Raw genomic sequence first — 27,881 nt, forward strand, 5'->3', positions numbered from 1 at the left:
GAATTCTCTAGTGTGAAAGTATTGCATTATTAGAGACTAGAGAGTTCTCTTTGGAGAGAAAAATAGATGGGAAACTTCTGGTGATTAAAGAAATAGCAAATTTGAGTCAAAACCTAAAATCAAAGCTGACAGGCTTTGGTTTTTAGTACTCATTAAATAGATTTTTCTTGTGTAGTCTTTCAGAGTATTTTCCTGTGTCTTTTTCAGTATAGAAACTTCAATGGTGTGTTAGGGAACAATGAGCAAATATAAACGAGAGATTGCGTGTAAGGAGCTTAAAATAAGATGGATGATATAAAAATTCTCGGAACTTTATAACCATTCCTTCCTCCTAAAATATGTAATGTAAAGATGCAAATACTTATTGTTCTGTATAGTAATCAAGATTAAAATATTTTTATAGATTAAACCCATGAATGTAGAGTACTTGATGATGGATGCATCAATCTTGTTGCCTCCAACGGGGACACCACTGACTGGTATTGATTTTGTGAAAAGATTGCCTTGTGGAGATGTGGAAAGAACACGAAGAGTGAGTAAGACTATTTTCCTTACATTCGTTCACAACAGAATGATGCTGAAGGCTCTGAACAATTCTGGAAATAAACGTTTTTCCTTGAAAGCTGCTTGATTAGAAGCTGCATCCAGAAAATCAAAAAGACTTGCTGAAGGCAGAGCTGTGTGTAGAGCATAGAATATTTATCTGTCCCAGTGGAGAAACTTTCTCTGCACTTTCTTGTGTCTAATCAGTTCAATATGTTCTTGCACTGGGGTTCTAAATTTTTAGACTGTGGAGACATCCACATAAAAAGGCATTTTGATGATGCTCATTAATATATTCTCTCTTTCCTTTTGGGATCTGATATCTCAGTCTGTCTGTCTTTATATTCCTATAGCAAGAATGTCCACTGGAAGACTGGCTTCATATTACTTGTATTTCTAGATATGGCAAAAAATATAGTTCTACTCAGGAGTGTTCATCTTGGCAAAGTAATTCATGATAGAGATCGTGAGAGTGAGGAGAAAAATAGCACAATATCTGTTTTTATAAATGACACCATCTGTAGAGGTGATACTGACCTCAATAATAACATTATTATTGGCATTCTTGGAATAATCAAATCTTAGACTTTACCTGGGTATGTCCTATAAACCTTGCAGTGCCAGTAAGTCTTAAAGTTATATTACTGCATGACATTATTACTTGAAAAGTGTTGTTGTTCAGGTAGTTTTGCATTTATGTAAGCGTATGTGTAAGTATATTTGAGTACTCTTGAAGAAAAAACATATTACCAGGAATCTTCTGAAAACTTTCGTTTTCATTACTTACTATAAACCACACAACTTTTGTTATCACAGCAAGTTAAGTTGAATAAAGTACAAAGAATTATCTTGAAAAGTATTGTTCTTAGAAAGCAAAAATGCTTCTTAGAATTCTCTCTCAGGCATTTAACCAAATGATACTTAGAAATGCAGGTTAATGGAAACTGATTGCTCCATGGTTTTTCATGTGCTATATAAAGAACAGCTTAAATTCTGTTAGTGGAGATTCAAAATTCAGTATCAATATTCCTGTACATTCTTTGGAATGGAGGGATCTTTCTCAGCAGCAAGATCTCCCAGAATGCTTCCGTGTTGGTCCTCCTTTCCCTGACCACAGTACTCTAGAAATTTTAGAATTCCTTAAAATTGCTGTGCTATTTTCTTCCAGCGGGGCTCTCTCTCTGAGGCTGAATTGCCAGAACAATACACTGAATTTCAGGTGTATCTTGTGATGTTTCTGCTGCTTAACCTGCTGGACAGTTTCAAATGGGTGTGATTCGATTCTGAGCATCCCCTGACATGATTCTAAAAAAGTTCTCAAGTTTTATTTAACTAGCACGTGGAGAAGAGCCGTACTTTGATTGTATCATGAGTTCTTAGCTATTAGAGATCAGGCTTTTTTAGACTCTCACTTCTTCTTTTGCTATAGAAAGTCCCTCTAAGTTGCAGTTATTTTCCTCTTAATCGCTTTAGGAGGAACTGTCAGAAACCAGATATCTCTCGAGTTATCAAACGCACGTCTCCAAAATCCAGACAGCCCCCCTCTCTGACTAAAAACATTAACATGAACCAGAAGTTGCTTTCTGAAATCAGCTGCTGCTGCTTGATCCAGCCTTCTGCCCAGGATCAAATGCTCTTTTGAATTGTAGATAGTCCAGTTACTGCTGGTTCATTCTATCTCTTCCTTCTGATTTCTGTAGTCCTCAAGGTGGTACTGCTTACCAGTCACCTAGAACAATGCAATTCTTTTACATGCTTATTTGGGAAGGAATGAACAGTACGGGTCTTGGACTCTGCACCTGGGACTATGTAGCAAGCAAAGACTTGTTTCCCTGCAAATTGCGATTTCTTTGCACATGGTATGTGTATATAAATGAAGGAATAGGCACAAATAGGCTTCATAGTGCATAGTTCTTTAATGTAGATAGCAATTTGTTCCTACATAACCAAGAAGACAGAAGTCAACTGAAGAAAATTCTAAGGCCACTGCATTGCTCTGCTATTCTGTTACAATCTAATAAAATGTTATAGGAATTCACAAATCAGATTCCTTTGGATTTATGTTGATATTGCTGACAAAGTGAGGGTTATCAGTATTGTAGGAAGCACAATGTAATTCCCTTTTCATCTTGATGTTCTTGTTTGGAAATGAGTGACTTAAGTTTTATAGGGAATGCATGTGAGGAAAATTAATGCTTTGTCTAGGGGGGAAAGTAAGTGAAAGGTGTCTGAGTGGTGGCTGCCCTCTGAATTAAACAAACAAACCTGCTGGGCTTGACTTCTGAGTTACCAGAAATGTTGGACGTTGCTGTTCTTGGTGTAATTTGGAAAGTTTTAAACCAAATACTGTGAATTCTTCTTGAAGCATCTGGTAGTAAAACTGCTTTATAGTAATCCTATTTAATTTCAGTAAATCCACAATACAGTAGGATGCGATCTCCCTAAGTGGGAGAGATCATCTCCCATTATAAAATGACTCTTCTCTTATTCATAAGGTAACGTTAATATCATATAATTTTGTTAGATACCCTTGACATTCTTTGCTCTGAATAATCATGCTGCCTTACTAGATTTCAACAGCATACCAAATTCATGGAAGAGCCAGGTATGTGACTTCCCTCCCTTCATCCCTGTTCTGCCAGAAGTTTCCAAAAGCAGCCCCAGTATGACAGCTGATCAGGCACTCCAGTTCTGGTTCATGGGAGCCAAACTTCTGTTGATTTTTAAAAAAGAGCGGTGAAGGGTTTTTCCTTAACTCAGTTCAGATTGTTTTTCCTAACACTTCCTGCAGTCTTGGGAGTTCCTGGGCAGTCACGGCAGCTGTTCCATGAATTCGATGCTTTTACTGTAAGGCAGCAGCTAATTTACAGTATGGCACAGAATTACTGAGTAGGAAATTGTTGTAAAACAACAAAATACCAGAAGTAATAAAAAATGATTTTTTCATTAGCTGTACTGAAACTACAAGTTCTTGTAGTGGAAGAAGAATATAAATGGTGCCTTTCAGAATGTGGTTAATAAAATGATGATTGTTCTCTGGCACTTTATCTAGTCTTTGCATACCATATGTCATTAATTTCTAAATCAAAACAAGAATATTAGTTTGACAGAGTAGTTGTTGAAAATTCCTCGGGCCTGGTGCAGCTTGCAGAATGCTTTGCCCTGATGTAGACCTTCTGAAAATAGAGATTAAGTTATCTGAGCGTGCTATATTGCATGTGGTTAGTTCTGGTGAACACAGCCAATTAAAACTAAAAACCCCCACTGTTTTCTCTTGAAGTCATAAACATCTTAGCTAGACTCAGTCACAAAAGTTAGTACTGTTTTAAGATCAAAATGTAAGAGTCTCTGAAGGTTGGTTGTGTAGTTGTCTGTAGCATACAGGTATTGTAAATACAATCAGTCTTAAAATAATGGTTAAAAAAAAGAAGTTTTTGCTTAAACAGCTCCTGTAGTAATTTGTGTGTCAGTCCCTGTCTGTGTAAGTGTGCCGGTGGGATAAAAGCTCTGCTGCTTCTGTTTCATTGAAAATAAATAACATGTTTCAAGTTCTTTCATATCCTTTTTTTAAACTAACTTTGAAATTGCATTCTACTTTCTCAGTTTAAAAAGTAGATTTAGTGCACGACAACAAACTCAGGGGTTGTAAAAGTGAGTATATTTTTGTAAGATTCTGTTAAAATACATAGTACTGAGTGCAGCAATATTTTAATATTCTTTTCTTAATTTCTCAAGGCAATCAGAGTTTTCTTCATGCTCCGTTCGCTATCACTGCACTTGCGAGGTGAGCCAGAAACTCAGTTACCCCTCACAAGGGAGGAAGATCTGATAAAGACCGATGACGTTCTTGACTTGAGTAAGTAGTCCCTCAGTTTCCCACATAGTCTATGACATGGAAAAATTGCTGGCTGTTTGTTTTGGGTTTTTTTTAAGTTAGAAATGCCAAATAATTACCTTCTTTGTGTATCTCACTACTAAGGATGATTGTGTTAAATTTGTCTTCTGTCAGATTTGGAATATTTCTTGTGGTTTTTGTTTTGTTTTTTAATTTCTAAAGCGACTGTTAATAAATATTCCAGGGTTCAAATACTAGCACATGAAGGATTTGGAGTCCTTCATCTGATTTCCTGATATGTTCATTTTTTAAATGAACTAATCCTAGGAGGATTTTCTTCTATTCTGCTTTCACCTGTTCAAACTGCACTTAAACCATTCATGAAGTTAAAGGGACTGAAGGTAATTGCTCCAAGAGCTTCACTGTGCCATTTTAGCAATACTGGGGTTTGCTCGTCATTGTGTCCTGCCCACCCTGGAGTTCTTCACATTTCTTCTGTCATTGTAATGTTGGCATATGGAAGCTTTAACTCCCGTAGTTGAACAGGACGCTGAGCTGGTCCCAAAGGGCATCAGGCTGCAACATCCAGAATGACTTGGTGATATTAAGTAGTACTTGTTATGAAGTTAAAGGCCAAGAACTAAAACTGGAGTTTTACCATCTCCAGCACTGACATTAAGAAACACTAACTTGTTAGTTTTTAAGTTAATTTACTATGTGTGAGACATTTGGTTTTTGTTTAAAGGTTTTGTTTAAAGGTTTAAAATATGTAGAGAAGTGTGCTTTTAGACTAGAATTGAAAGTGCATGATAATGTAAATACTATGAGTTCCGTTTGTTGTAATCAAGACCTAGGACAATGTGACATTGGCACTGGCTGATAGGTAGTTACCTTTTGTTCAGGCAATTGTCTCATTAAGAACTTGGAGGTAACATTGGTAGCTTTCGATGACATGTGACTGCTAAAATGGGGCGTGTATGTCTGCTAGAGTTTTAATTATAGAGTGTTCTTGGTTTTTTTTTAAAAAAAAAAAAGGAAAAGAATGCTTGATGTTTCAGATGTTAATTTCTTTATTCTCTGTGTTTAAGTGCTTGTTGATCTTAGTGCAACTAAAAAAATGCAGTTGCCCCAGCTGCCTTAATAGATGCTATGGGATTTTGTCCAGTATCTCAGATGTTTTTGTGCATTAAGTCCATTAAGGATATTAATTGTTTCAGTGAAGGAGAAACACTAAAATCAAGTGAGCTAAGCAGAAGTTTTTTGATGTCAGAGCTGCTGTGCAGTATCTTAATGGGTGAAATCCAGATTAAACCTTAAATGAATTCTATTTCAAAAATATTATTATTAAAAGCTAATTAAATTTATTTTTTAGAAAATATATTTCTCTGCAATACTGAAAATGTCAGAGGGCACTCCCTCTGGCATAAAGTCCAAGCTGTGCAGCTTAGAGCAGTGAAAGGTTTTGAGAACAAACTCATCTGTGAATGTGCGAAGAATGCTATCAAAGCAGTTACTGCACTTGTAAAAACGTACAAGCTGTCGGTGGACAGACATTTACTTAGTAACTGTAAGTGTTCGGCGGCAACAGGTGAGAAGATCTCGAGGTATTGATCCAGGGTTTGTGTTTTTGGTAGCTGTGGTGTGGAGGGCAGCCAGTTGAGCCATCACGATTCCCATTTGTTGAATTTCTCTATTACTTAGAAGATTTAAGAAAATGTACAGGGAAAATACTTGTTAAAATGTGTTCTTCAATGGTTGGATTCTGTTCTTTTCCTACTGGTATTGTTTTGGTTGGATGAATTAAGCAGAAAGAGCTTAATGTAAACGCAACACTTTTGGTCTTTCCCAAGAAACTTTCCCAAAGAGAATGAACAGCACAAGATGTCATTAATTACATTATGCCATTATTAGTTGTCAGGTAAAAATTATGTCCAGAATTTAGTTACTGTTGACTTGCTAAAGGATTAGTAATATAGAATTAACTCAGTTTCCTGTTTCAAATGAGTTAGGTATTTATTGTGATGCTGGCACTTTGCCAGAGGGTGAGATGAAATAATGAATCAGTTTCTACTGAAAAAAAAAAAAGGTGTTTTTCTTGAATTAACTGGAAATGTGTTCATGAAGTAGTTGTTAGTTTTTTAAGAACATACTGAAGAAAAGGTAGATCTGATTGAAATAGTGTTTCCAAATGTTGTATATTCCTCCTCCCCACCCACCCAAAAAAAGAAGAAGGACACCTTTTGTCCTTGCTTATCTGTGAGTCTAGATAAATGCTGAGCGCTCTCATAAAATTAAATGGACTGCACCGCACACATCGTTCATTGCACATGTCTTTTTATTACTTCAGTTCTAAGGCGATTGCTTTTCCACAGAATACAAGGTATTTTGGTTGTTTACACTTCCTAAACTGTTTTTTTCTGTTATTGTTACTTTACCTGAATTGAGTTAGTACAGTGATGAAGTTCTAGTGTGTGTGGTAGCATGAAGACATAGTTTCCAGTTCAAGTCTCTTCATTGCCCAAGAAATAGAGACAAGAGAATATCAGCATTTTGGCATAAAGTATATAGGATGCACGCTGTTGCATAGGTGCTGTACCCTGGGAGGAGACCTAGCAATTGGCAAAATGTGACCCAAAAAATGGAATTGTGGGCCTTTCTTATTCATTATCACTTCGGAGATATTTTTGATCTAACAAATTTTCTTCTATATTATTACAATGCTTTTGAAATTCTTCTGAACACTGAGATGTCTCTGGTGATTATGCTCATTTGTGTGCAGTGTGCAGAAGGAGTAGAGATTAAGGAGATCCAGTAATAATTTCAGCTACTGTTTTGATTTGAAAAAAATCCTGCAAAACTCACCGTAACTAAACAGCTTGTTTCATTGTTTCCTGAATGCAGTGCTGGTGTTTTCTGAGAGCTTGATGAGAAAGGTCGAAGTTTGTTGTAAAGAAGCATTTTAATATTTGGATGCACCTGTGTTCATTGTAAATCTTAAGTGTAGTTGCAAGGTTGTGAGCACTATATGTGACTGTACATTTAGAAATGAGTCAGGTATTCCACAGAAGGTTTAGTCCATATTGCTGGGTGTGCTGCCACCACGGTGATATCTGCCATGACTTGTCAGTGTTCTTTTTTACTGTAAATGGTTTTGGAGCACTTGCGTATTATGTGATAACTGCCTCCCTTAGTCTGTGTGTGAGTTTGCAGGTGTCTTCCGTAGGTGGCTTCTTTAATGTTATTCAGCAGCTCTCTGGTTGTGTGAAGGTGACTGGTGCTTGGTTTCAGGCTGCTGTGACAGAGTTTTAAATGCCACTGCCAAGAGGTAAATGATGATTCATTTAAAGCTGCTATTTCTTTGCTAAAACTGAAAAAAAGTAATATAATAAAGTCTCCTTTTTCACTCTGTCCCTACCAAATATATGGGCTTTCTAAAGGCACACTAGCACACATGGCACAAGAAATGGATCGTGTTCAGTATGCTTGAAATGTGATCAGCATGTGAGAGGAAATCACAGCTGTTCTAAGAAATTCCAGCAGATGCTCCTTTTAAACGCCAACATACACTTTTTCCTGAGTATCATCAGGAGGCAAGACTTTTTCTTCACTTAATGGCGTAACTCATCTGTAGTGTGTATGGTGGATCAAATTTTATATTTATTGGTGGGAATGTGGAAGAGCTTAATTGGGCTAGTTTGCTTATTTGCTAATAGTTAATTATTTAATATTTTTCTTGTGATAGTGATCTTTTCTCTGTTAGATATAGTACAGTCTTTCCAGGCAAATAGTTGCATGTGTTCATTCAATATTTTCACCAAATTTACATCATCTTTGCTGCAAGCAGCTGAAGTTTTTGAACTCTCCTTCCTAGGCTGTGTTTCCTAAAAGTTGTATTTTTCTTAGAGAAGGTCCAGAGAAATCTTGGATCCATGTCTTGGAGGTACAATGTCCCAGCTGGTTACAGGCTTTGTTAGTTTTGAGGAAAATCTCCGAAATGACACTACACTTATTGGCAGCAGTGTCCCATCAGCGACCATTCTGGCTCTGGTTCACCTTCATCCCCAGATGGAATTTCAATAGGACTGAAGTTTAGTGGGCTTGAAATTCTTTCATCTAAATATGGTTGGGTATCTGTAACTGTTTTATAGCATAGCTGTAAGTATTTTCAGATCGGTTCACTGGAAATGTGTTTAACCTCACAGTCATCTTTTATGACAAAAACAGAAGTAGCTTATGACCCTTCAGCAGTTGTGAACTAGAAACAGTCATGGAAATGGGGTACATTCAGTTTTATAAACTTGAAAGATTCCCGTAACAACTGCCTAATAAATTAGTAATTTTCCTTTTTGTGCTTTGATAAATTGTTACAGTAATGTTTTATGTGAAGTTTTTGTCAGATCTAAAATGAAGAGTTTCTGCTCTGGAAAACAATTCCTGCCCTTTGAGTTCTTTGCCTTGAGTACTGCATTTTTGTAGTCAGACAGTTGAATTTGTACAGCAGTAATTCCAAGTATTTTAATCTTGCTGTTGCACTAACAACTGTATAAATACTGGACAAAACCAAGTATTTGAGGACTTCACAACTCTCTTTGGTGTTATGACACTTATGTTGAGAATTTCACAACAGATTATCCACAAAATTCAGCAACCTCTTATTATGTATTTGGAGGAGTCCACATCAGGTCTTAAGAAGAAAAGGGCTGTTCCAGGAATTTGTATGAACTGAAATAAATGTTGATGGATTAATTGGATTAAAGAATGAAAGAGGCAATGAAGGGTCGCTGGTTAAGAAGTAACCAGTTACATTCCAAAGTTCTATCTTGAAACACATTTCTAATTGTTGAAAGCCTTGAGGGCTCGTTAACACTAATAGCACTTTAATGCTTGTTATTGTAACTGCTTCAAAAAGGTATCAGCTCTAAGAGTTGATGCAGTATAGAGGATTGGTCATATATTAAGTCTGGCCTTGTTTCGTCATACCAGCTGTTTGAGGATTAGTTCCTCCTCAGTTAATAGCTATAGTCATAGGGATTTTCTTGTTTTATTCTCTTTCTGTGACTTGGAAAAAAACCTTGAACCTAGCTTGTGAATTATATACAACTTTTTGAAGCTAGTTCGGTTTGAACCAAAGTGTGTTCCTAGAAAAGTGTTCATGATTAGAAACTTTGTCCTGTGAAAGAGCAGAGAACAGAGTACCAATTGTGTAGTTTAATCACTCAATTATTTTCACCATGGAACTGCTGCCATTTGTAGCTTTTGTCTATTAGACTTGGCCCTGTGTTACATTACATGGATGTATTAGATCTATACTTCTGTTACCACTTCTGGATGTGTATGTATACAATATATACAAATAGAGATATACTTTTGGATCAAAAATTTAGATACAGCTTTGGATGCATTTAATATATATCATTCTCTATTATAGTTCAGGTTATTAGAATGTCACTGGTACAGTAATACTGGAGTAGGATTCTGTTGGCAAAGCGTAGCCTATGTAGCCATTTTAGATCTCCTCCGATTTTCTGCCTGGTGTCTCAGCTCTTTTTCTAAGAAGGAATACATCTCCCATAGGCCCTGTAGTAGTATTTCCCAATCCTGTATGGATTTCTTGAGCTTTCTAGGGCATATGAGCAGGTAATAGCCATCAGTCCTCATGTAACTGAATCCCATCCTGTAGGTATTGCAGAAAAGTCAGAGTGTTGTATTGATTCAACTTGTTTTCTCAATTTTCAAAAGCTCACACTTAATTCACACCACATTTGCGTTAATTATCCTCTCTTAAATGCATTAGCGTTCCATATTTCCTCCCTCTTCTCTCCTGCCACCCAAACAATTGTGAATGGATCCTGCTGGTAAAGGGTAATTGATAGAATCATTGAAATGATATTTGGAATGGACTTCTTGGTTGTGGTGTGGGGGTTTTTGGGGGAGGAAGAGGAGGTGGATTTTGGGAGGAGTGTTTGGTTTCTTTTTTTGAAACTTGACAACCTTTGGTGATAGACATCACACAACCTTTCTGGCTAACCTGCTGTGCTGTATTACGCACAAGAGAATTTCCCCTGCCTCCCAAACTGTAATTTGTGGCTGGTGTCCCTAGTTGTATGACTGGCTGCTGCAAAAGAGCTGTGTGCTTCCCCTTACAGCTTATAGCTATCCCACAAACTGTTCTAGTTTGAAATATGGTGTTAACTACTTGTTTGGATGTTTGGAGAAGTAAGTTTTACTGTTTTGTATAATCTGCACCCTCATTCCTATCTATTTAGCTAATACTTCTAGTTTGATTTTTAGACTGTGGTGTGTTGTTAGTTTATTTTACCATGGCTATTTAAACAAATAACTCCAAACTGCTGAGCCTATCAATGCCTTAGTAATACCAAAGAATCAGAGCACTAAGGAGAAGGAGTGATTGAAAAACTACAACTAAGGTAGAACTCATTGCTTGCAAGTTGGATGGTTTCTATTTAAAAAAACCTCTAACAAAACAAGCAAACAAACAAACAAACAAAACAACAAAAAAAACCCCAAAACAAGCAAATACCACACACCAATGCCTAAGCCCAGTCAAAACTATTGCAGGAAATAGTTAGAATGCTTCAACTTAGCTGGCTAAATCCATCAAATTTTGTGGCATACCGTCTAGAATTGCAAAGATTATTAACTCAGTAGGACAGTGTGTGTGGTCATAGAATCAAATACTTGCTATAAATTGTACTAGATGAGAGGAAAAAGACCTGTGTACAGTAAGTACGTGAATGAAAGTATCGGTTTGAAGCAAAGGAAAAAGGCAGCTGTAGTAAGATAAGCAAAGGTCTCCTAGAAGGTGTCAGTGCTGGTTTATGGGGTGCTCAGTAAACTTCAGCTGGTGTAAAGAAGGTGATTTAGTTACTTTTCAAGAATGATGGGTTTGAACTGGAACAGGTGCACTGAGGAGATGCAGGAGGATCAGGGAATGGGGTATTTGCTCCCTGAGATCTGTATTTTGGCACTTGTTTGAGGGGTCCTAGAGTAATGGTTAAGAGAGGATGTATTTATTCATTATAAATGAATAAAATGGGTCGATAAGAGAAAAAAAGTAATCTCATGTAACAAATGTTGTTTAAAAACCCAATACAGTTTACCTGGAGAGTCCACGAAGTCTTGAAGTTAAAAGGCTTCTAGCAGTCAGAATAATCAGGTTTCAGTCCTGTAGAAATGTAACTTGTGTCAGAATGGAGCCGAAGTTTATAATGGGGTGGATGTAATTGCCTGCAGTGGGGTCAGACTGTCTTTGGTCGTTGGGGAAGACTTTTTGAGACTTCTATTTAGTGAGGGAAATCGACACTGATGCAATTACAACCCTGAAATGAAGTTGAAATGAAGAAATTACCTTTAAACTAAAAGGTAATGAAGGTGGTAGGAGAAAGCAAGATGAATACAATGCACGTCTTATATGTAGCTTGTAAGATACCTGAACCACTGTTGTCAAAATACATCCTGCCCTTTCTAAGGAACTGTAAATATCATAGGGAAATGCAAAATATATATTAAAAAATCCCACCTTGTGTAACTTTAGACATGTCTTGTAAAGATGATTACACTTTCATATATTAACGTTTTACGTTACACAGAGCAAACAAACCCCAGACTCCTCAACTTCAGTATTTATGTGATTTTTTTTTTTCCTTTCTTCCTACAGATAACAGTGATCTAATTGCTTGTACAGTCATAACAAAGGATGGGGGTCAAGTTCAAAGATTCCTGGCTGTGGATATTTACCAGATGAGTTTGGTTGAGCCAGATATTGCCAGACTTGGCTGGGGAGTAGTTAAGTTTGCAGGTCTTTTGCAGGTAAGAAGTTTTAATCCAAGTGGTTACTTTTTCTCAGTTGAAAATCTACCTTTACATTGGGTGAAAAGTGATACCAATATTAGCTCATCTATTTAAGCTCTGTACCATGCTTACTTGTTTCTTCTGTTGCTAGTCTTTTTTCTAGTTCCCGCCTTTTAAAGTGTTTCTGTTTTTCTGAAGAAGTTTCCATAGTTAACTAGAAGCACACTTGAAAATGAGGTAACTTCCCCAGTACATATTGGACTGTGATCATTTGAACATGAAATCGTATACAATCGGGATTAAGTCCCAAGCACTTTCTTTAAGTGACAATGTAATGAACTCTCTGAGAGTTCTGATCTTCCTACACAGGTAGGGAAGGTAACAGGTTGCAACTTCAAAATAATCTGTGCTTATCTGATTGATTTCACAGAATCACACACACACAATCACACAGAATTGACTGGGTTGGAAAAGACCTCAGAGATCATCAAGTCCAACCCTTAGTCCAACTCAAAAGCTTTAAGAAGTTTCTCTCATTTACGTCTCTCTTGCCTTAGCCAACACTGTATTTCCTGAAAATTCACTATACTCAAATAACCTATTTGAATTTTAAAATGACTTAATCTTTGAGTACCAGTTTCTGAAGAGCTAAATCCAAGGTTGTACAATTTCCATAGTCCCGCCCCCTTTTTTTTTTAACACAGAAACTGGGTTTTTAGGAGGCTTAGTGGAGCATTCACAGGATTTTCTTTTAATGTTGGTATTTAATCTGTGGTTCAAAAATGCTAACTTTTGCATTAGCTACTTGCTTTCTGTTTCTTTTTAGGATATGCAGGTGACTGGAGTAGAGGATGACAGCAGAGCTCTGAACATAATAATTCATAAGCCTGCCTCAAGTCCTCATTCTAAGCCCTTTCCTATCCTTCAAGCTACATTTATCTTTTCTGATCACATTCGCTGCATTATTGCAAAACAACGTCTTGCAAAAGGCCGTATCCAGGCTCGGCGTATGAAAATGCAGAGAATAGCAGGTAAATGGTTATTTTGAAATTATTCTAAGAAACAAGGCTTCTATGTCGCAGCAAGTCACTCTGTAATGTAAGGATGTGTTAGAAAAAATCTCAGAAGTGGTGTGCAACAGAAAACTAAATCAGCGTCTAGTTTCTAAGCCATAGATGCTATTGAATTAAAATGTGTTTTCATTTGTAATGATAGACACATCAAAGAAAGGATGAAAAAGGACTCCTGTCTTGTTACCTCTAGCTGCCAATCATTTCACAAAACTTGGCATTTCTCTGTAAATGTGATTCAGTGATTCAAAATGAAAACGCGCTACTTAGAAAGCAGATGTTCTACTGCCTTGGGGCTGAATTGGAGCTCAACTCACCCCATTCCTGGGTTGGGCGGTGTCCTGATGGTGTGGATGGTAGTGCTTAATGCTTGGATGTGGTGATGATGAGCCATCCAAAATGTTAAGTGGATTAAAATTATCAGCAGCCGGATTTCTGTGTTTGGAGGAAATGCATGCGAAGAGATGAGGGAGTTAATTTGAGTAAATAGCAAAGAGTGATTAAAATCTTATTCGAATACTAAGTGGGTGAAGAGTAGATTGAAGCTTACCAGTAAACTGAGTGAATTGGTGAGTATGGAAAAGGAAACTCTGAAACACAGAAAGGAAAACAGGTGGGCAAACAAAAAAGAACAGCAGCCATCTCAGTTACTTGGTTTGTCCAAGAAAATAACAAACTAATCAGACTTGTGAAAAACAAGGTCATAGCTGGTATTAAAATTATTGAGTTGTCAAGAGAATTATTCTGATTGTAGATGATGTGAGATTATTTTGGAGTTTTATGATTCTATAGGAAGTGAAGCAAAAAGTTTTTATGCTTTGAGTTTAAAGAATAGGCATGTCATCTTTTATGGCTTGCTTCATGGCAAAAAAAGCATGAAGCAAGACTGAGGCTAATACAAGTCTATTTTGATATTAAAATCCTAGGTTGACTGGCAATGCCAAGGCATTTTTTGCCATTTTAAAGCAGATCGTCTCTCTAAATGGCTTTCTGCAGTCTTCAGTTGTAACGAATGAATGACCTCATTTGTACAAGGAAAAACAGTTGTGGTTGGTTTTTTGTTGGTTTTTTTTTTGTTTGTTTTAATAACTCCTATGGCCTATTTAAAGCAAGAAGCTTATTGTAATCCTTTTTTTTTCTCCTCCACTGTATTCTGAGGCGTCCTTAGTGTGAATGTGATGTGGACAGCAATGGTACAAAGGTTACCAGAAATGTTGTCTCTTCTTTTCCAATGCAATTGTAACCATGATTAAGAGGTAAATGCAGGCAAGTTATGTTAAACATCCGATTTAGACTAAAACTTCCTGAGCAAACTTTCAATTGTATTTTCGCCTGTTCTTCCTTTTATGTATTTTTGAGTAACAAGAATTATCAATTGTGATTAAACATAGCTCTCCTGGATCTTCCTGTTCAGCCTTCAACTGAGGTTCTGGGTTTTGGACATAGCTCTGCAGCTGCAGCCCAGCACCTTCCATTTAGATTTTACGATCATGCACGACGCAGCAGCAGTGACACTACAGTGCAACGCTCTGTTTTTGCATCTGTTGACAAAGTCCCAGGTAAGATTTGCATGCATTGTCAAGTGGTTTTTGCTTTGTGATTTTTATCTGCAAAAGCTGAACTGTAACTTGTATAAGCAATGGAAAAGCTTCCTGCGAAATGTTTCTGAATACTCCTAGATAAACAAATAATACCTGGGTGTGTATTCCAGGTACATTTGAGCAATCCCTCCCTGACTGTTTCCCAAATACACTGAAGTGTCTTAATATTTTGCCTTCCTTTACAAACTGAGTTAGTTTAAATCGTGTTTAGCATACTCAATGTTTGTGCAGCACATCTGTCAGTTGTGGTGGTTCTTTCTTCAATTTGGTTATGATTTTTTTGCCAGTTGGTAAAAATAGCTGGGATACTGTGCACAGCTGCATTTACCTTGGAGCTGGCAAGGCAGAAAAGGACCACAGCTGCTCCTACAACATTACTTGGCATTGATTTTAAAGAAATAATTCTGAATCAATGAGCTCTTTGGTCTTCTCACTCTGTTTCACCACTTGACTTCTCTGCAGAGGTTTTTTTTCCAGATGGTGAACTTTTTTTCTTTTGGATTGAGTAATTTTAAAGATGAATCTCATACTGCTTGAAAGTGCTTAATTTTGTTGTGTTATACAAAAAGATGCACCCTTGTTTACCACCAGCTGCCAATCATTTCACAAAACTCAGCATTTCTCTGTAAATGTGATTCAGTGATTCAAAATTCAGATGCCCTACTTAGAAAGCAGATGTTCTACAGATTAGGACTGAATTGGAGCTCAGCTTGTCCAAGTTTGGGAACAGAAGTCATGAAAGCATTTGTACTGTCAGTCAGGTTTTTCAAGGCATGTTGTATGTTGGGAATGTATTTCCTTACTTGACACGACTTCCATGGAAAAGGTGTGCTTGGAAAGCTGCCGGTGCTGCTGCTTCAGGAGCAGCCTTCCCTAAGAAGAGTGTGCTTGTGCTCATAACAAGTGACTTCATCTACTAATTCTTTTACTTTTGGGGATGGTGCAACACAATAGTTTGTTCAAACAACCCCATACTTACTTTGAATTCCAGAAAGTGAAGAATTCCAGTGTATGCACATGCAAATCCAGGGGGAAAACTAGTCTGAAGCTTTTATTTGATACCAAACATGAGAAACCAGGCACAGAACATGACACACTTCAAATGCTGTGGTTTTTAAATGCATTTTATGATAGTCACTACTATAATAAAAATAGATTAATTTATTGGTTTACATCTGATTACAAAATAAATACAAGTGCCTCTTCCTTCTCCCCATATCTTCACTACTGAATGAATGAGGTTTCCTAGTTCCAAGTAATTTTCATAGGAATGTGTTTGTGTTTACCTCTTAATCAGGCCTGGAGTGATTTTTACTTTAAGAGAAAGATTTCATGCTCCATGTTTTAATTTCTTCATGCTATAACTTTATTTGGTTGAGTTCTGCAGAGCTCCTACAGTCTGATAATTTGATTGTACTTGTAAGAAACCAGTTGTGCTTTCCCTTGATGATGGTGGATTTTGTTGCTTTAAAGGAGAGCTATTTTTGGCAATATTTTTAGAAGTTTAATCACCTTTTTTAGTAGGACCATGTTACTGTTAGTGCTGTACATCCAGCATGATTTTTAAAAAATGGACAGTGACATAAATGTTTTCAGCCCTCCTGCAAATTTCACTCTGTGGGGAATTTTAGTACAACTATTGAATCAGTTCCCTAATCCCCCTTCTCAGTGAATTTAGAGTTTTCAATAACAGTTATTTTAGTCTGCTCTGGTTCAGTTTCTATTGTAGTGCGTACATAAAGCTCTACATATTTCACCAGAGAGCACACAGTTACTTTATTGTAGTCAAACTGTGCTTCACTTTGCTTTAGTGCTTCATGGTCCAAAGTTAAAATCTGTTTTGATAGCACTTCTTGAGATCTGGGGAGAAGAGGGTGAGAGTTGTTGTAGCTTAAATCCAGATTTTGTGCGAGATGGGTGAAAGGTGACAAGAATCTAACAGACCGCACTTTGGAACACCCCTGTTAATACTTTTTATATTAAGTAAGGGTTATGCAAAAGAGTGAGATGATGTAATTATCCCACATGACTGGTCTGACAAACTGGTCAATTCATATCAGAGAATAACAGAAGCAAAATCTTTCACTTGATCAATTTTATTGTGATGAATTCATTGCCATGAATATACCGTCAGGGTCTGGTTTAGGTTAATGGCCTTTGCCAGAATGTTAGAGCATTTTACGGGTAGGTTAGTTGGTTGGACTGTTCACCGTTTTGTCTATTAGCTATGTATTCATGCCGTGTTTTTGAAGCACTCTGTATGTAAATAATTACATTGTTTTCAAAGAATTGAACAGCTTTGGTAGGTGTCCTGTGAACACACGTCTTACATTGAAAGTAAATACCCACTTCCTTTCCAAGGACACTCAAATATTGGTTTCAAATACCAGCTGTATACTGAGATTTATATGCTCAGTGGGACTTAAGGGAAATCGTAATGATTCTAAATATTTTATAAATATCTAAATATTTTAACAAGTGTGGTTGCTTTCCTACTCAGAAAGTTTATTTTGGAAAGGAAAATGAATCAATAGATCTCTGTTGCTATTTTCTCCATTGTTAATACCTTACTATATGATGATGATAATAAGATTTGGGGGGTAAAATTTTGAAAAAAACTTCTCCTTAATATTAGCCATTGCAAACAAATTAGAGCCATCTTAATTTTAAAATCCAAAGGGAAAAATATAGTCTTTTATAGCTTTGTAACCCTTTAAATGAAAAAGGAAATGTGGATGAGAATTCTGTATGAAGTGTGCATCACTTTTTGGGAAAACTTTAAACAGAGCACAAGAGTTTGAACAGAGCACAAGCAGCGTTTGAGATTGTTCAGATTTACATGGAGAACATTTATTTTAGTTTTGTCAAATATTATTCAGCCTGAAAGCATATTATGCACTGTAAAAAATGATGTGCCGTTTTTTAGCACTGTCACCACAGGTGGACATAAAATCATGGGAGTTTTTTAAATTAATAATATTAATGCATTCTTACAGTGTGGATTATTTTTGTAATTTAATTGCCTTCTCCACCCACAGTGAGAAAACAGTGCCTTTTGATCAAAGTACTATTGAAGGGCTTGACATTCACAGCTGATGAGCATCTGCACTTGTTACTGGTTTTCTGAGGTTAGATTGCTCAGCACATTTGAACGTCATAGATAAGTTCTTTTGGAACTGTGCTGTGGGACCCTGATCAACCCTTTCATGTTCATCATCATGCCCAGCTACCGCAGGAACAGCAGATTGGAATAGTTTACTTAGCTAGTACTAAGTTATGTGTAGTGTGAGATGGTTAAAATGTCCCATGCTCCATAATTCTAGGATACAGTTGCTTTTATAGCCCATAAGTATATTTAAAGTATTTTTTGATTCCTTTGTTCTTTGCAAAAATAATGGAGGACAGCTGCTCAGTTTATCATCTCAGTTTGTTTTTTCTAATTAATATTCTTTGAAGCATTCCAAGTTCAATATTTAGTTATGGCTGCTGCTTTCGAAGACCCAGCTCTGCTGCCTTTTTTATACCTACTTATCTTGCCTCATCATCAGAATTGTGGGATATGAACTAGATACTAATCTTCCTATCATTATCAGAATGATGTAGAACTTAATCATTTCTGTGCAGAGGTATTCAAGCAGAAGTGCCTAATTAAAGTAGTTTGACAGCACTAAGATTACACCAGATACAACTAACTTGATTTATGTAATGTGAGTTACTGCTTGTGTGTGCGAAATGAAAGGTGCCCTTCAAACTGAGTTAAATATGCAGGCCTGCTAGATAGATTTTTAATTTTATTTTAATAAGAAACAGCTTTGAAAACAATCTTTGTTACTATTTGGGGAGTTTACTATTTACAAGGATTATTTTCAGTAAAAAAACAAAACAGCACTTCAAAATAGCACGTTCTGGAACCAAGAATTCTCAAGTGTTGTGTTGCAGCGCTGACATATACTTTAGGTCTCTCTGTGCCAGTGGAACTACAATTACTATTCTCATTTCCTTCAACCTATTGAAAGGATTTCTCTGGAAAAAATTGCGGCATACTTTGATATTAGAGTTCCTTTGTGCATTAAAGTACAGTCAAAATAAATGTCATCTCAACAAAGTGTCACTCACAGTGAGGATGTGCTGGTGAGGCATAAAGAGAACCAGCCACGGCAAAGATTGAAGTCCCCTGACCACTGGCCTTGCAACTGGTCTGTCGAGTGTACTAAATTGATGAGAACTGTGGATACAGCTGTGGTCATCACATATTGGCATTGTCTGCCAAGTGTGGATACTGAAAATGTCAATTAATCCATTTTTCAAAGCTGCTTCAAGTTGTAGTACCTGCTGGCAACAGAGTTCCAAGTGACTGATTTGTTTTGTACATCTGTTTTCTTGGCAATACTTTTTCTACTCTTTCTGCTATTCTGGTGAAGATAGAAGATTTCTCCTCCCTTGACATGCAAACATTTTGTGGATATAAAATGTCTTAGATGGGTGCAACTTTTTCCAACTCTGTAAGGAAAACAAAATACATTGATGTAGGCGCTTCTTTGCCGATGGCTTTAGTAACTGTTCCAAAAATAAGTTTCATTCACTTTACCAGATGACTTTGCCTCACTTCTGTGGTCATAAGTCCATTGATTATTCCTTGTTTCTCATCCTAACTAGTATTTCAAAGTATGAAGTATGTATGAGAAACCTAATGCCCATTTGCTGTATTAAAAACTATATGTGTCAGTGGCCCCAAGTGCTATCGAAGTCTTTCAGGTTTGATGTACTTTAGTTTGTGGTTAACTTTTTGCAGACTATCAGGCGTCACTGTGTGTAACCTCTGTTTAACTTATCTAAATTATTCTAAAGGATCAATCAGTTTGGTTTCCAAAATAAAATACGTGGAAGCATTTACATTTATGGAATAATTAGCTCCTTACCAAACTATTTTGTTTTTAATTGAAATAGATGTCTCCTGCCATGGTGGTCTTTCAAGTGGTGTTCATTTTAGACATAATAAATGTAATTTAAAATAAAAGTTTGGTAAAAGTGGCATTCACCCATCTAAAACTATGATGCAAGTACTACGGCAATTCAGATTCATTGTGTTTCTGCAAGTGGGTTTGAGTCTATTTCTTGAGTATGTGCATGGGAGGCAGAGGATAAGAGGTGGGACTGCAGATTAAGTCAGATTATTAACAGGATTTATATTTGTCAGCTTTTTTCTGTGTCTTCCTTTCCTTATCCATTCTGGTTTTTTCCTGGTAACACAACCTTTCAGCTTATGTTGTTCCTGACAGCATTTTCTGACTTGTCATGTCTGTGTTTAAAGCTTCCATAGGCTTCCCGTAAGCCATGTAAATTGGGTTTTGCGTGGCTGCCTGCTGCGTGACACCAGCAAATTCCCCGTACAGGAGATTCTCCGTAATGAGTGAATAAGCCGCCCAGTGCCGTGGGAGATTCCCCATACAAAAGAGTAAAGAATCGTGTGGTCCGTTTGCTTGCTCTCAGACCTGATTGTCAGATACTTTCCTTTTCAGTGTTCACTGTGCAGCGAAGGCAACACATAGTAAGCATAGTTAGGTGTTTTGTAGTGCATGTTGCAACTACTTTCAATAATTCAGAGGACTGCCAGTCCAAAGGAAACTCACATAGATGCTTGCCCATGGGAATGTGGGGAGGAGTGCAGAGCAGCCCAGTTGTGTGCGTCTCCTGATGTACAGCCCAGATTGAACATACTTCTTTTGCTGTAGGAAGGTTTTCAACTTCTGAAAAGCTGCTTGCTACCAGAACCTGGAGAGATGACTAAAAGCTGCCAAGTGGTAGGAGGAATGTCTGCCAGAGGAAATCCTTGCTAATAAAATTGAGGAATTGCTACAGGCATGTCGTTGTGAGGAAAGTGAGAACCACAAGAAGGGTGTAATCTTCTAGAGAAAGAGATGGAGCAAGAACAAACAATGCCATGGTAGTTGTCTCCACGTGGGCTTGTGTGGGAAAGGCAGTTCATGAACTTTCCTTTCACAGCATGTCGTAAATTCTACGGTGTTCTAACAGTAGAATGCTGCTATGCTAGTAGATTCCAGACCTTGAAGCTCTTAATTTTTCTGCATTTTTATAATACCAATGCAGTTCAAGATCAAATCATTGAATTCTATAACAGCAAAACTATGGAAACTGTAAGTTAAAAATTCAGCTGAAAAATCAGAGCAAAGAGGGAAAACTGTGGTTAATTGAAAGATACAGTAAAGGGCAATTGAAAGATCCAGTGAAGAGCAGCTTCCTGGTTTTAATCTCCGAGAGATATCCTGACTTCAAACAGTCTAATCACAAGTGAGTTAGCAGGTCATCCCACAGCTGGGTCTTCGACATGTGGGGATCAACAGTTTCTGTAGGATGTGACTGTACGGCAAAATAGCACATTCACGAGTCAACTAAAGAATAAATGTCAGTTGTCTTTTGGCTCATAGCATACTTCTGCACAAAATATTTGGCACAACACACACAGAATAACTATTGTTTCTGATTCAGTGTAGTCTCACGCGGTGAACGCATGATGTAGGTCCTGTGTACTCAAGGGCTTCTCATCTTGACTAAAGCAGTGAAATTAAATATTCATGGTAACCCAGTCTCAGATTATTCAATTCTGAGATGCTGCATTTGAGAAACCAGGGATTTTAATTCCTTCCTTGTGCTTCTTTCCCAAATTGTGTACTTGCAATGGATTTCCTTGTGTTGCAGGTCCTCGGTACTTTATGAAGTTGCATCTTGAAAGAGAAAGTACGAGTGGGATGTGAGGAGGGAGGGAACTAAAAGGAAGATGGTTTGTTTGGGGTTTCTTTTTAGGCATGTCAAAGACTGAAGCAAGGGGTTGCAGAGGGAGGAGAGAGTGCAAGATTGTGTTAGGAAAGAGAAGGATGCTACAATGTAAAGAATTCGAGGAAATAATAGACTGAAAGCCAGAAGAAGGATTAGTTTAAAAGTGCTGTCAGACACTGTATAGACCTTTCCAGTCTCGAGTCTAGGGAGAAGTTTGACTTGTGAGAAAGAGGATGGAATCCAATGCCAGCATTAGATTGATTAGAGTTTTCTGAAGTTTTTATCTCTGCAAAGAAATGTAGTGCAGGCCTTCCATCTCAGGGTCGTTTTGTTCACTTATGACTTAACCATTTTCCTTATCACGTTAAGGTCTGTGACCTGTGAATTTATTGATTATATCAAAAACTGAAGAGTTTTGACATGTTTTGGCTGTGTATAAGCTGTAAGTTTTAAAATGTTTTGAATCCCTTACCCTCCACTTTCTTGTTTGTCGATGAGCATTCGTAGCATGTTTTCAGTAAGGTGCATTCAGATTTTCAGGCTTCCAAGATGAAACTGGGAGAGAGGGTGCATCCTCTGAGTACTTACACAAAATTAACATTGCTTTGATGCAATATTTGCTCTTACCGTTCCTCAATTTGTTTATGTAGGTTAACTCTTCCAGGCTAATAATGAACTTATCAACTTCGTTGTCCTGTTTTGTAGGCTTTGCTGTAGCCCAGTGTATAAATCAACACAACCCATCACCACTCTCATCCCCATCACCTTCCAGTGGCAGTGGGAGCACAGGACGCTGCGATTCAGTGACTGCAAGCTCAACATCCACTCCTTCGGTTGCACAGAGCCCATCAGGTATTAAATCACAATTTTCAGCCTTGTCGCTAAGGGAGGTAGAGTAGTTTATTGTAAAATTTAATTTACTATGTTATTAGATTAAAACAAGTAGGACTTTGTTTTTAGATCACTTGGATTTTTCAACTAAACCAATGAAAGTAAATTGTGGTTCAAATTTTAATGATCTCTTCAGCTTTTTGGAACTCTAATAGATACTTGGTATCTTTCAGCAGGGATTTTTAAGTGCTGTCAAAATAATGTTCTGCTTGTCTGACTTGTAGCACATACAATTTAAAATGTTGTTTGTTTTTTGTTGTGTTTTTGTTCTTGCTTTTTAAACTGAAGTATTGCTTTACATAAATTTGTGATGCAAACTGCCAGCCTTTCACTGCAGTGGATAAGTTGATCTGCACATGAAGCGTTTTTTTTGAAGTGGATGACGTTTGGGTTTGTATGTTTATCTGACACTCATGTTACTTTGTAACAGTAGGCCAAATATGGAGTATTTGAAAATAGTTATTTGGGATGCTAATACTGTAAAGCTTTTGCAAGAGCACTCTTTTGGCTGAAGACCACATTTGAGGAGGCTGTTGCACTGGTGCAGCAGAAGCTGCCATATAAATAGACTGACAGTATAACTGTCACAAATGTGGCCACCATGTGTTTGTGTTGGTCAGTCTTTTCAGTGAGTATGTTTATGCTGGGACTTCTTATTGCATTAGAACACCTTCATTCCTCCTTTTTTGTGTAGCATTTGTAGACAATCTTGTAATGGTGTTTGTTCTGAGTGCAATCTGTGTGTGAGGAAACGCCTCAAGCTGGAAACTAAACAAGAAGTAAATCCTGAAGGGTGCATACTGAGATGCTTTCATGCTGGGACTGACCTACTGTCCTCATTTTGGTTATAAAACGATAGAGGTAACTTGATTCTCAACACCTTTTCAAACAGCCCCCTCATTTTAACAGTCATTTCCAATGACTCCTTGAAATGGTTGTTCTGGTTCCCCTTTCTATGATTCTATGATTTTGCTTTGATTAGGAAGCCTCATGTAGATCTGAGCTCTTCTGCAGTCCTACAGGGAATGAGGGAATTTTTGTTAGGCATTTAGTGTTTTGTAGGTTTCACTGAACAGTGTCAGGATATCAATGTAAGTTATGTGTCCAAAGTGACTGTCCCTGCAGGAAATATGGCTGGAAAGGGTCAGCAAAGGCTGGTTTTGAAGTTCATGAATGGTATATAAAGCATTCTAACACCTAGACTCTGGATTAAAAAGTCCCTATTATTAAGAAACTAACATATAGTCAAAATATTCTTGCAATATATGTAATTCCAGAATAAAAATTGGACTTTTTTTAATATGCAATCTATTCTTCAAGGCTGCTTTATGGGTCTGAACCAAACTGCTAATACAGTTGCAGCCAATAATGAATAAAATGTTTTAAGTAGCTATAGCTGAGTGACTGACAGTGTCTCAAGGTCCTTAGTATAGACTAGAGAGGATTCTGAAGACCCTGGATCTGGGCCTTTGTGGAGGGGGGGCATGGGGAGGGTTTTCTCCAGCCCAGGGAGCTTTGTTGACACTTTTTGCCGATCTTCACTGTCAGAGCAGTACTGTTGTCTATTGCTGGGAACAATGTGTCTGCATTAACTGTTTTGACCAGTTTACTGTAATGAATGTTCTCCCTTGTATAGTATTTATATGTAATTGTGAGCTGTAGTGGAAACTGTTGCCAGGAGCATGACCATGAAAGAGGTTTTCTGTTTGGTATGTCCAGATAGCTGCTCCGTAGGCTTCTGCACGAACAGCAGGTGCGTGGCTGAAATAGGTGATAGTGTCTTGACCACTGGCTGTGTTGAATCAGGTCTTACTGACCACTGAGCTGAGTTATGGAACAAGTGTTGATATTCACCCACTTCAGCATAAGACAATGTGATTTTCCCTTAACCTGTTGAGAACAATTGAGAGTAAACTGCCCTACTTTGCCATGAAGCAGAAGAGGAACCTTCAGTGCTGTGAAGTGGCTCCTTCAAGGAGGAAGTAACAAGTAGCAGTTCCCAAGATCTGTTGTTTTATGCCCCAAGGCAGCACTTGAATGCTGCCACCATTTGTCACATTTGAATCTCCCTTCTCATTTCCCATTCCATTTTAAACACACTCACATGAGCACATGTACACACTCTCTGTCCATGTCTCCTTCCCTGTTTCCTCTTTATTCTGACAACTGCTCAGGCTGTTGGCCCTGAAGAACATGCCAGGTTTCTCAGGATCTTCGGTCAAGAAGGCCAGGCAAGGTAAAAGGGAGATGTGCGTGTGAACTTCAAGGAAACTACCTCAACTACCTTCCTTAAGAGCAGCATCTTGAACCACCACAGCTGTTTCTACTGTAAACTTGTGATTGTAGTTTCCTAAGCTACTGTCTGTTGACAGATATAAACTGTTCAGAGTTTAATGTATCTGAGATGGTACTTGGAATCTTCACAGAGTTGTTTCAGAAGTAAGTTTTGGAACATACACACTGACTTTTGCATGAAACAGTGATAGATGAGAACAAATGAAGACAAATTACATAATAGTTGAAAGAAAACAATGTTACAAGATAAAGCATCTACTAAGTAAAATAAAAGAGCTTTCAAGAATGCATCACAGGGAAACAAAATTATTTTAATTTGGTATTTTCTAAAGATACTTTACTTGCCATCTCTCCTGCCTGCATCAATCCCACAGTATCTCGGTGTGAGGAGGGAGATTAACTGAATTTACATAAAATCATACAGCTGCTGTGCATGTTGCGGTCACTGTAAGGGAACAACAGTTACATTAACTGCGTTGTCATGAATAAAAGAAACTCTTATGATTCCGGAGTTCATCAGCTATCCTATCAAACAATTGTCGCTATACTTCATGGCTCAGATATTTAAAAGCCCAGTAACTGCCCCATTTGCAGTATCTGGGAATTAAGCTCAGCCCTTTACAAGATCTCTGTTCCTTAAAATTGGAAGAGCAGAAGTCATCCCGAAAAGTAAGTGGAATCCCCCACAATACAAAAAGCAGTTATCAGGTTCTGCAAATGCCGCTGTCAGGTTGGATTTTTTTCTTTGCATTTACATGTTTGTTTGTTTAATTAACATATCCATTTGAAGTGTTGCTATGCATAAGGTAAAAATGTTCTCTTGCTAGGCATATTTTGAATCATGAAGATTCTGAGCTTAGAATACAGCTTCTTGGTTACACTTGCTGGAACTGTGCACTTTGCTGAAGTGTTTATGTATGTCAAGGATTAAGATAAAGGAGGTCTCTTACTGTAAGTTAGCAATCTTCCAGAATTATGTATGTGTAACATCATCTACCCTGTATTTTATCACTTTTTAAGTTGTCTTAAGCTTTAAAGTGCAATTGACTTCAATACTTAAGAAAATGTTTACACTGAAGCAATGGATATTGAGTACTTCAGAAGGCATTGATCTGCTGTGCCACTTATGCTGTATTTCACACTTCTGGCAGATATTGATGGTAAAATGTCTAAAATAAGTACAAAGAGCTGTCCCTTGTTGCAGAGAATACATTGTTTTCCAGTCTGTAAAATAAAATGTATCTATTTCAAGGAGAGGCTGATTAATCAAGGCTGGAGAGCCTGTAAGAGCAGTGCTTGCCATCTTACTGAAACCATCCCCGTCTCTTCCCTCTGTAGTCAGTAATGAAAATGTGGTTTGGTCTCTCCTGTTCTATGATGCAAGAAATTTCTGACTAGGTGAGAAAGTATTTTTGTTTCTAGAAAGTTTCTTTTCTAGAAACTTTCTATGCACCGAGCATCATCATCTGAACTGCTGCTATCATTTAAAACACTCCGATTGGCTTTATTAGAGACCGAATCTAATATATTAGTTTCATATCACAGAATAGTAGGGCTGAATGGTCTGAAGTATTGTCACGTGCAAAGTAGTGCACATCTTATAATTTCTGGCCAGTGGAGATCAGAATAATTTTGTGTTACCAGGATTTGTGATAAATAGCTTCTCTCAAGACTTCTAAAGCATATGAGTGGATTGTAATGCAAATAAATGCCTGACAGTCCCTCTTCAGTTTGAGTGCTGTTGGTATTGCCAGACGTAGTCCAAACTGCATTATGAACATTTCCAGGTAGGTAAAAGCAAAAATCAGTTAAACTCACTTATTTCTAGAGAATTAATACTTCCAGCTTCAGAAGTACTTCCCAAACTTGGTATGGTGTCAAATTGTATTCAAGATACCGGCAGTTATGGATGTGTCCTTGTCACTTATTCCTGTTGCTACTCTAACATTTATCCTTTGTCTTCATTCCAGTTTCCCTTCCTTGTTTCATTGTTAAAGCCTTCATATGATATATCGCTGTGTTTGCCTCTAGTAAGGTCTGGCAGGAAAGGACGTCGGCGGGTGTTTAGTCTGTCGGAGGCTGACAGTCACGGTGGACACTGGGTTTAGGTCTTCAAGCAGCAGCTGCAACAGAAACTCGCGCAATATCAATTCAGGCAGGTTCCTCCATAAGCTTTCAAAAGCCCATAACAGTTCATAGAACGTACTTGGTTTCCATGCTGACAGCAATGACAGTGAGGTAGGAAACTGAAGAAAGCACCATAAATGTTTGTCTCTACTGTTTTTTCGGGGAGAAGTGTAAAGTAATAATTAGCTGTTTCTGAAAGCCTTAGCTGCAGTTTCTCCCATATTTATTGGCTCTTTTGCCAAAGATGGAAATTCTGCTAGCAAGCCTCCAGCTTCAAAGCAGCTATGTCTTCATTTGCACAGGGGCAGCCGTGGCTGTAGTGGAATTTAGCAAGCACAGGCTCCTGAATGGACAGTAATGCAGGTCCTTGGCTAGTGGCAAGAAACCTTTTTCTTACTTGGGTAAAATGGACAAGCATTCGGCATAAGACTGTCCTTGGACTCTGTGATGGCACAAGCTTAATATTTCCATGATCACCAAACTGGGGCAAATGGTTTTGTGGACTGTTCAGTTGCCTGAGGAGGGGAAGCAGATACAAAAAAGCTGAAAATATGCTTCAGACTACCTTCTTATTTTTATAACCTGTTTTAACTTGTATCTAATCAATTTCTTGCTTTTACTGTCAAGGCATTAAGATATTTTACTCTGTTAATAGTATATAAGCACCCTTTTTCATCTTTATAGATTTACTTTGCATCATTTCACTTAATGTCCTGTTATTTCTATTTCTGTTACCCTTACATAGTTTGTTGCTGTACAGTTTGGGACACTGCTCTGTGGATAATATTCTTTCTTTCCTTTTCCTGTTCTTTTCTATCTTCTTTCACTAATGACCATCCTTAACACAACTTAATATAATGGAAGTTGAGTGATTTGCCTAAGATTTTTTTTCTGTAAAGATCATCTTGGTAG

General features: G+C 37.6%; 1 protein-coding gene across 3 annotated transcripts in view; it reads left to right on the plus strand.

Moving 5' to 3' along the window:
• Positions 1-27,881, plus strand: part of CLEC16A (C-type lectin domain containing 16A) — a 72,682-nt gene that overhangs the window by 37,217 nt on the left and 7,584 nt on the right. For 2 of the 3 annotated variants that reach the window (XM_080353799.1, XM_080353801.1), the window contains exons 17-23: positions 404-532; positions 4,279-4,399; positions 12,057-12,208; positions 13,017-13,221; positions 14,652-14,819; positions 21,579-21,617; positions 22,362-22,508. In XM_080353799.1, the coding sequence (XP_080209925.1) occupies positions 404-532; positions 4,279-4,399; positions 12,057-12,208; positions 13,017-13,221; positions 14,652-14,819; positions 21,579-21,617; positions 22,362-22,508 (961 nt within the window). The remainder of the gene's footprint in view (positions 1-403; positions 533-4,278; positions 4,400-12,056; positions 12,209-13,016; positions 13,222-14,651; positions 14,820-21,578; positions 21,618-22,361; positions 22,509-27,881) is intronic. The other variant, XM_080353800.1, reaches the window with a different exon arrangement.

The sequence above is a fragment of the Nesoenas mayeri genome (assembly GCF_963082525.1).
Source record: "Nesoenas mayeri genome assembly, chromosome: 15".
In the NCBI taxonomy this organism is placed as follows: Eukaryota; Metazoa; Chordata; class Aves; order Columbiformes; family Columbidae; genus Nesoenas; species Nesoenas mayeri.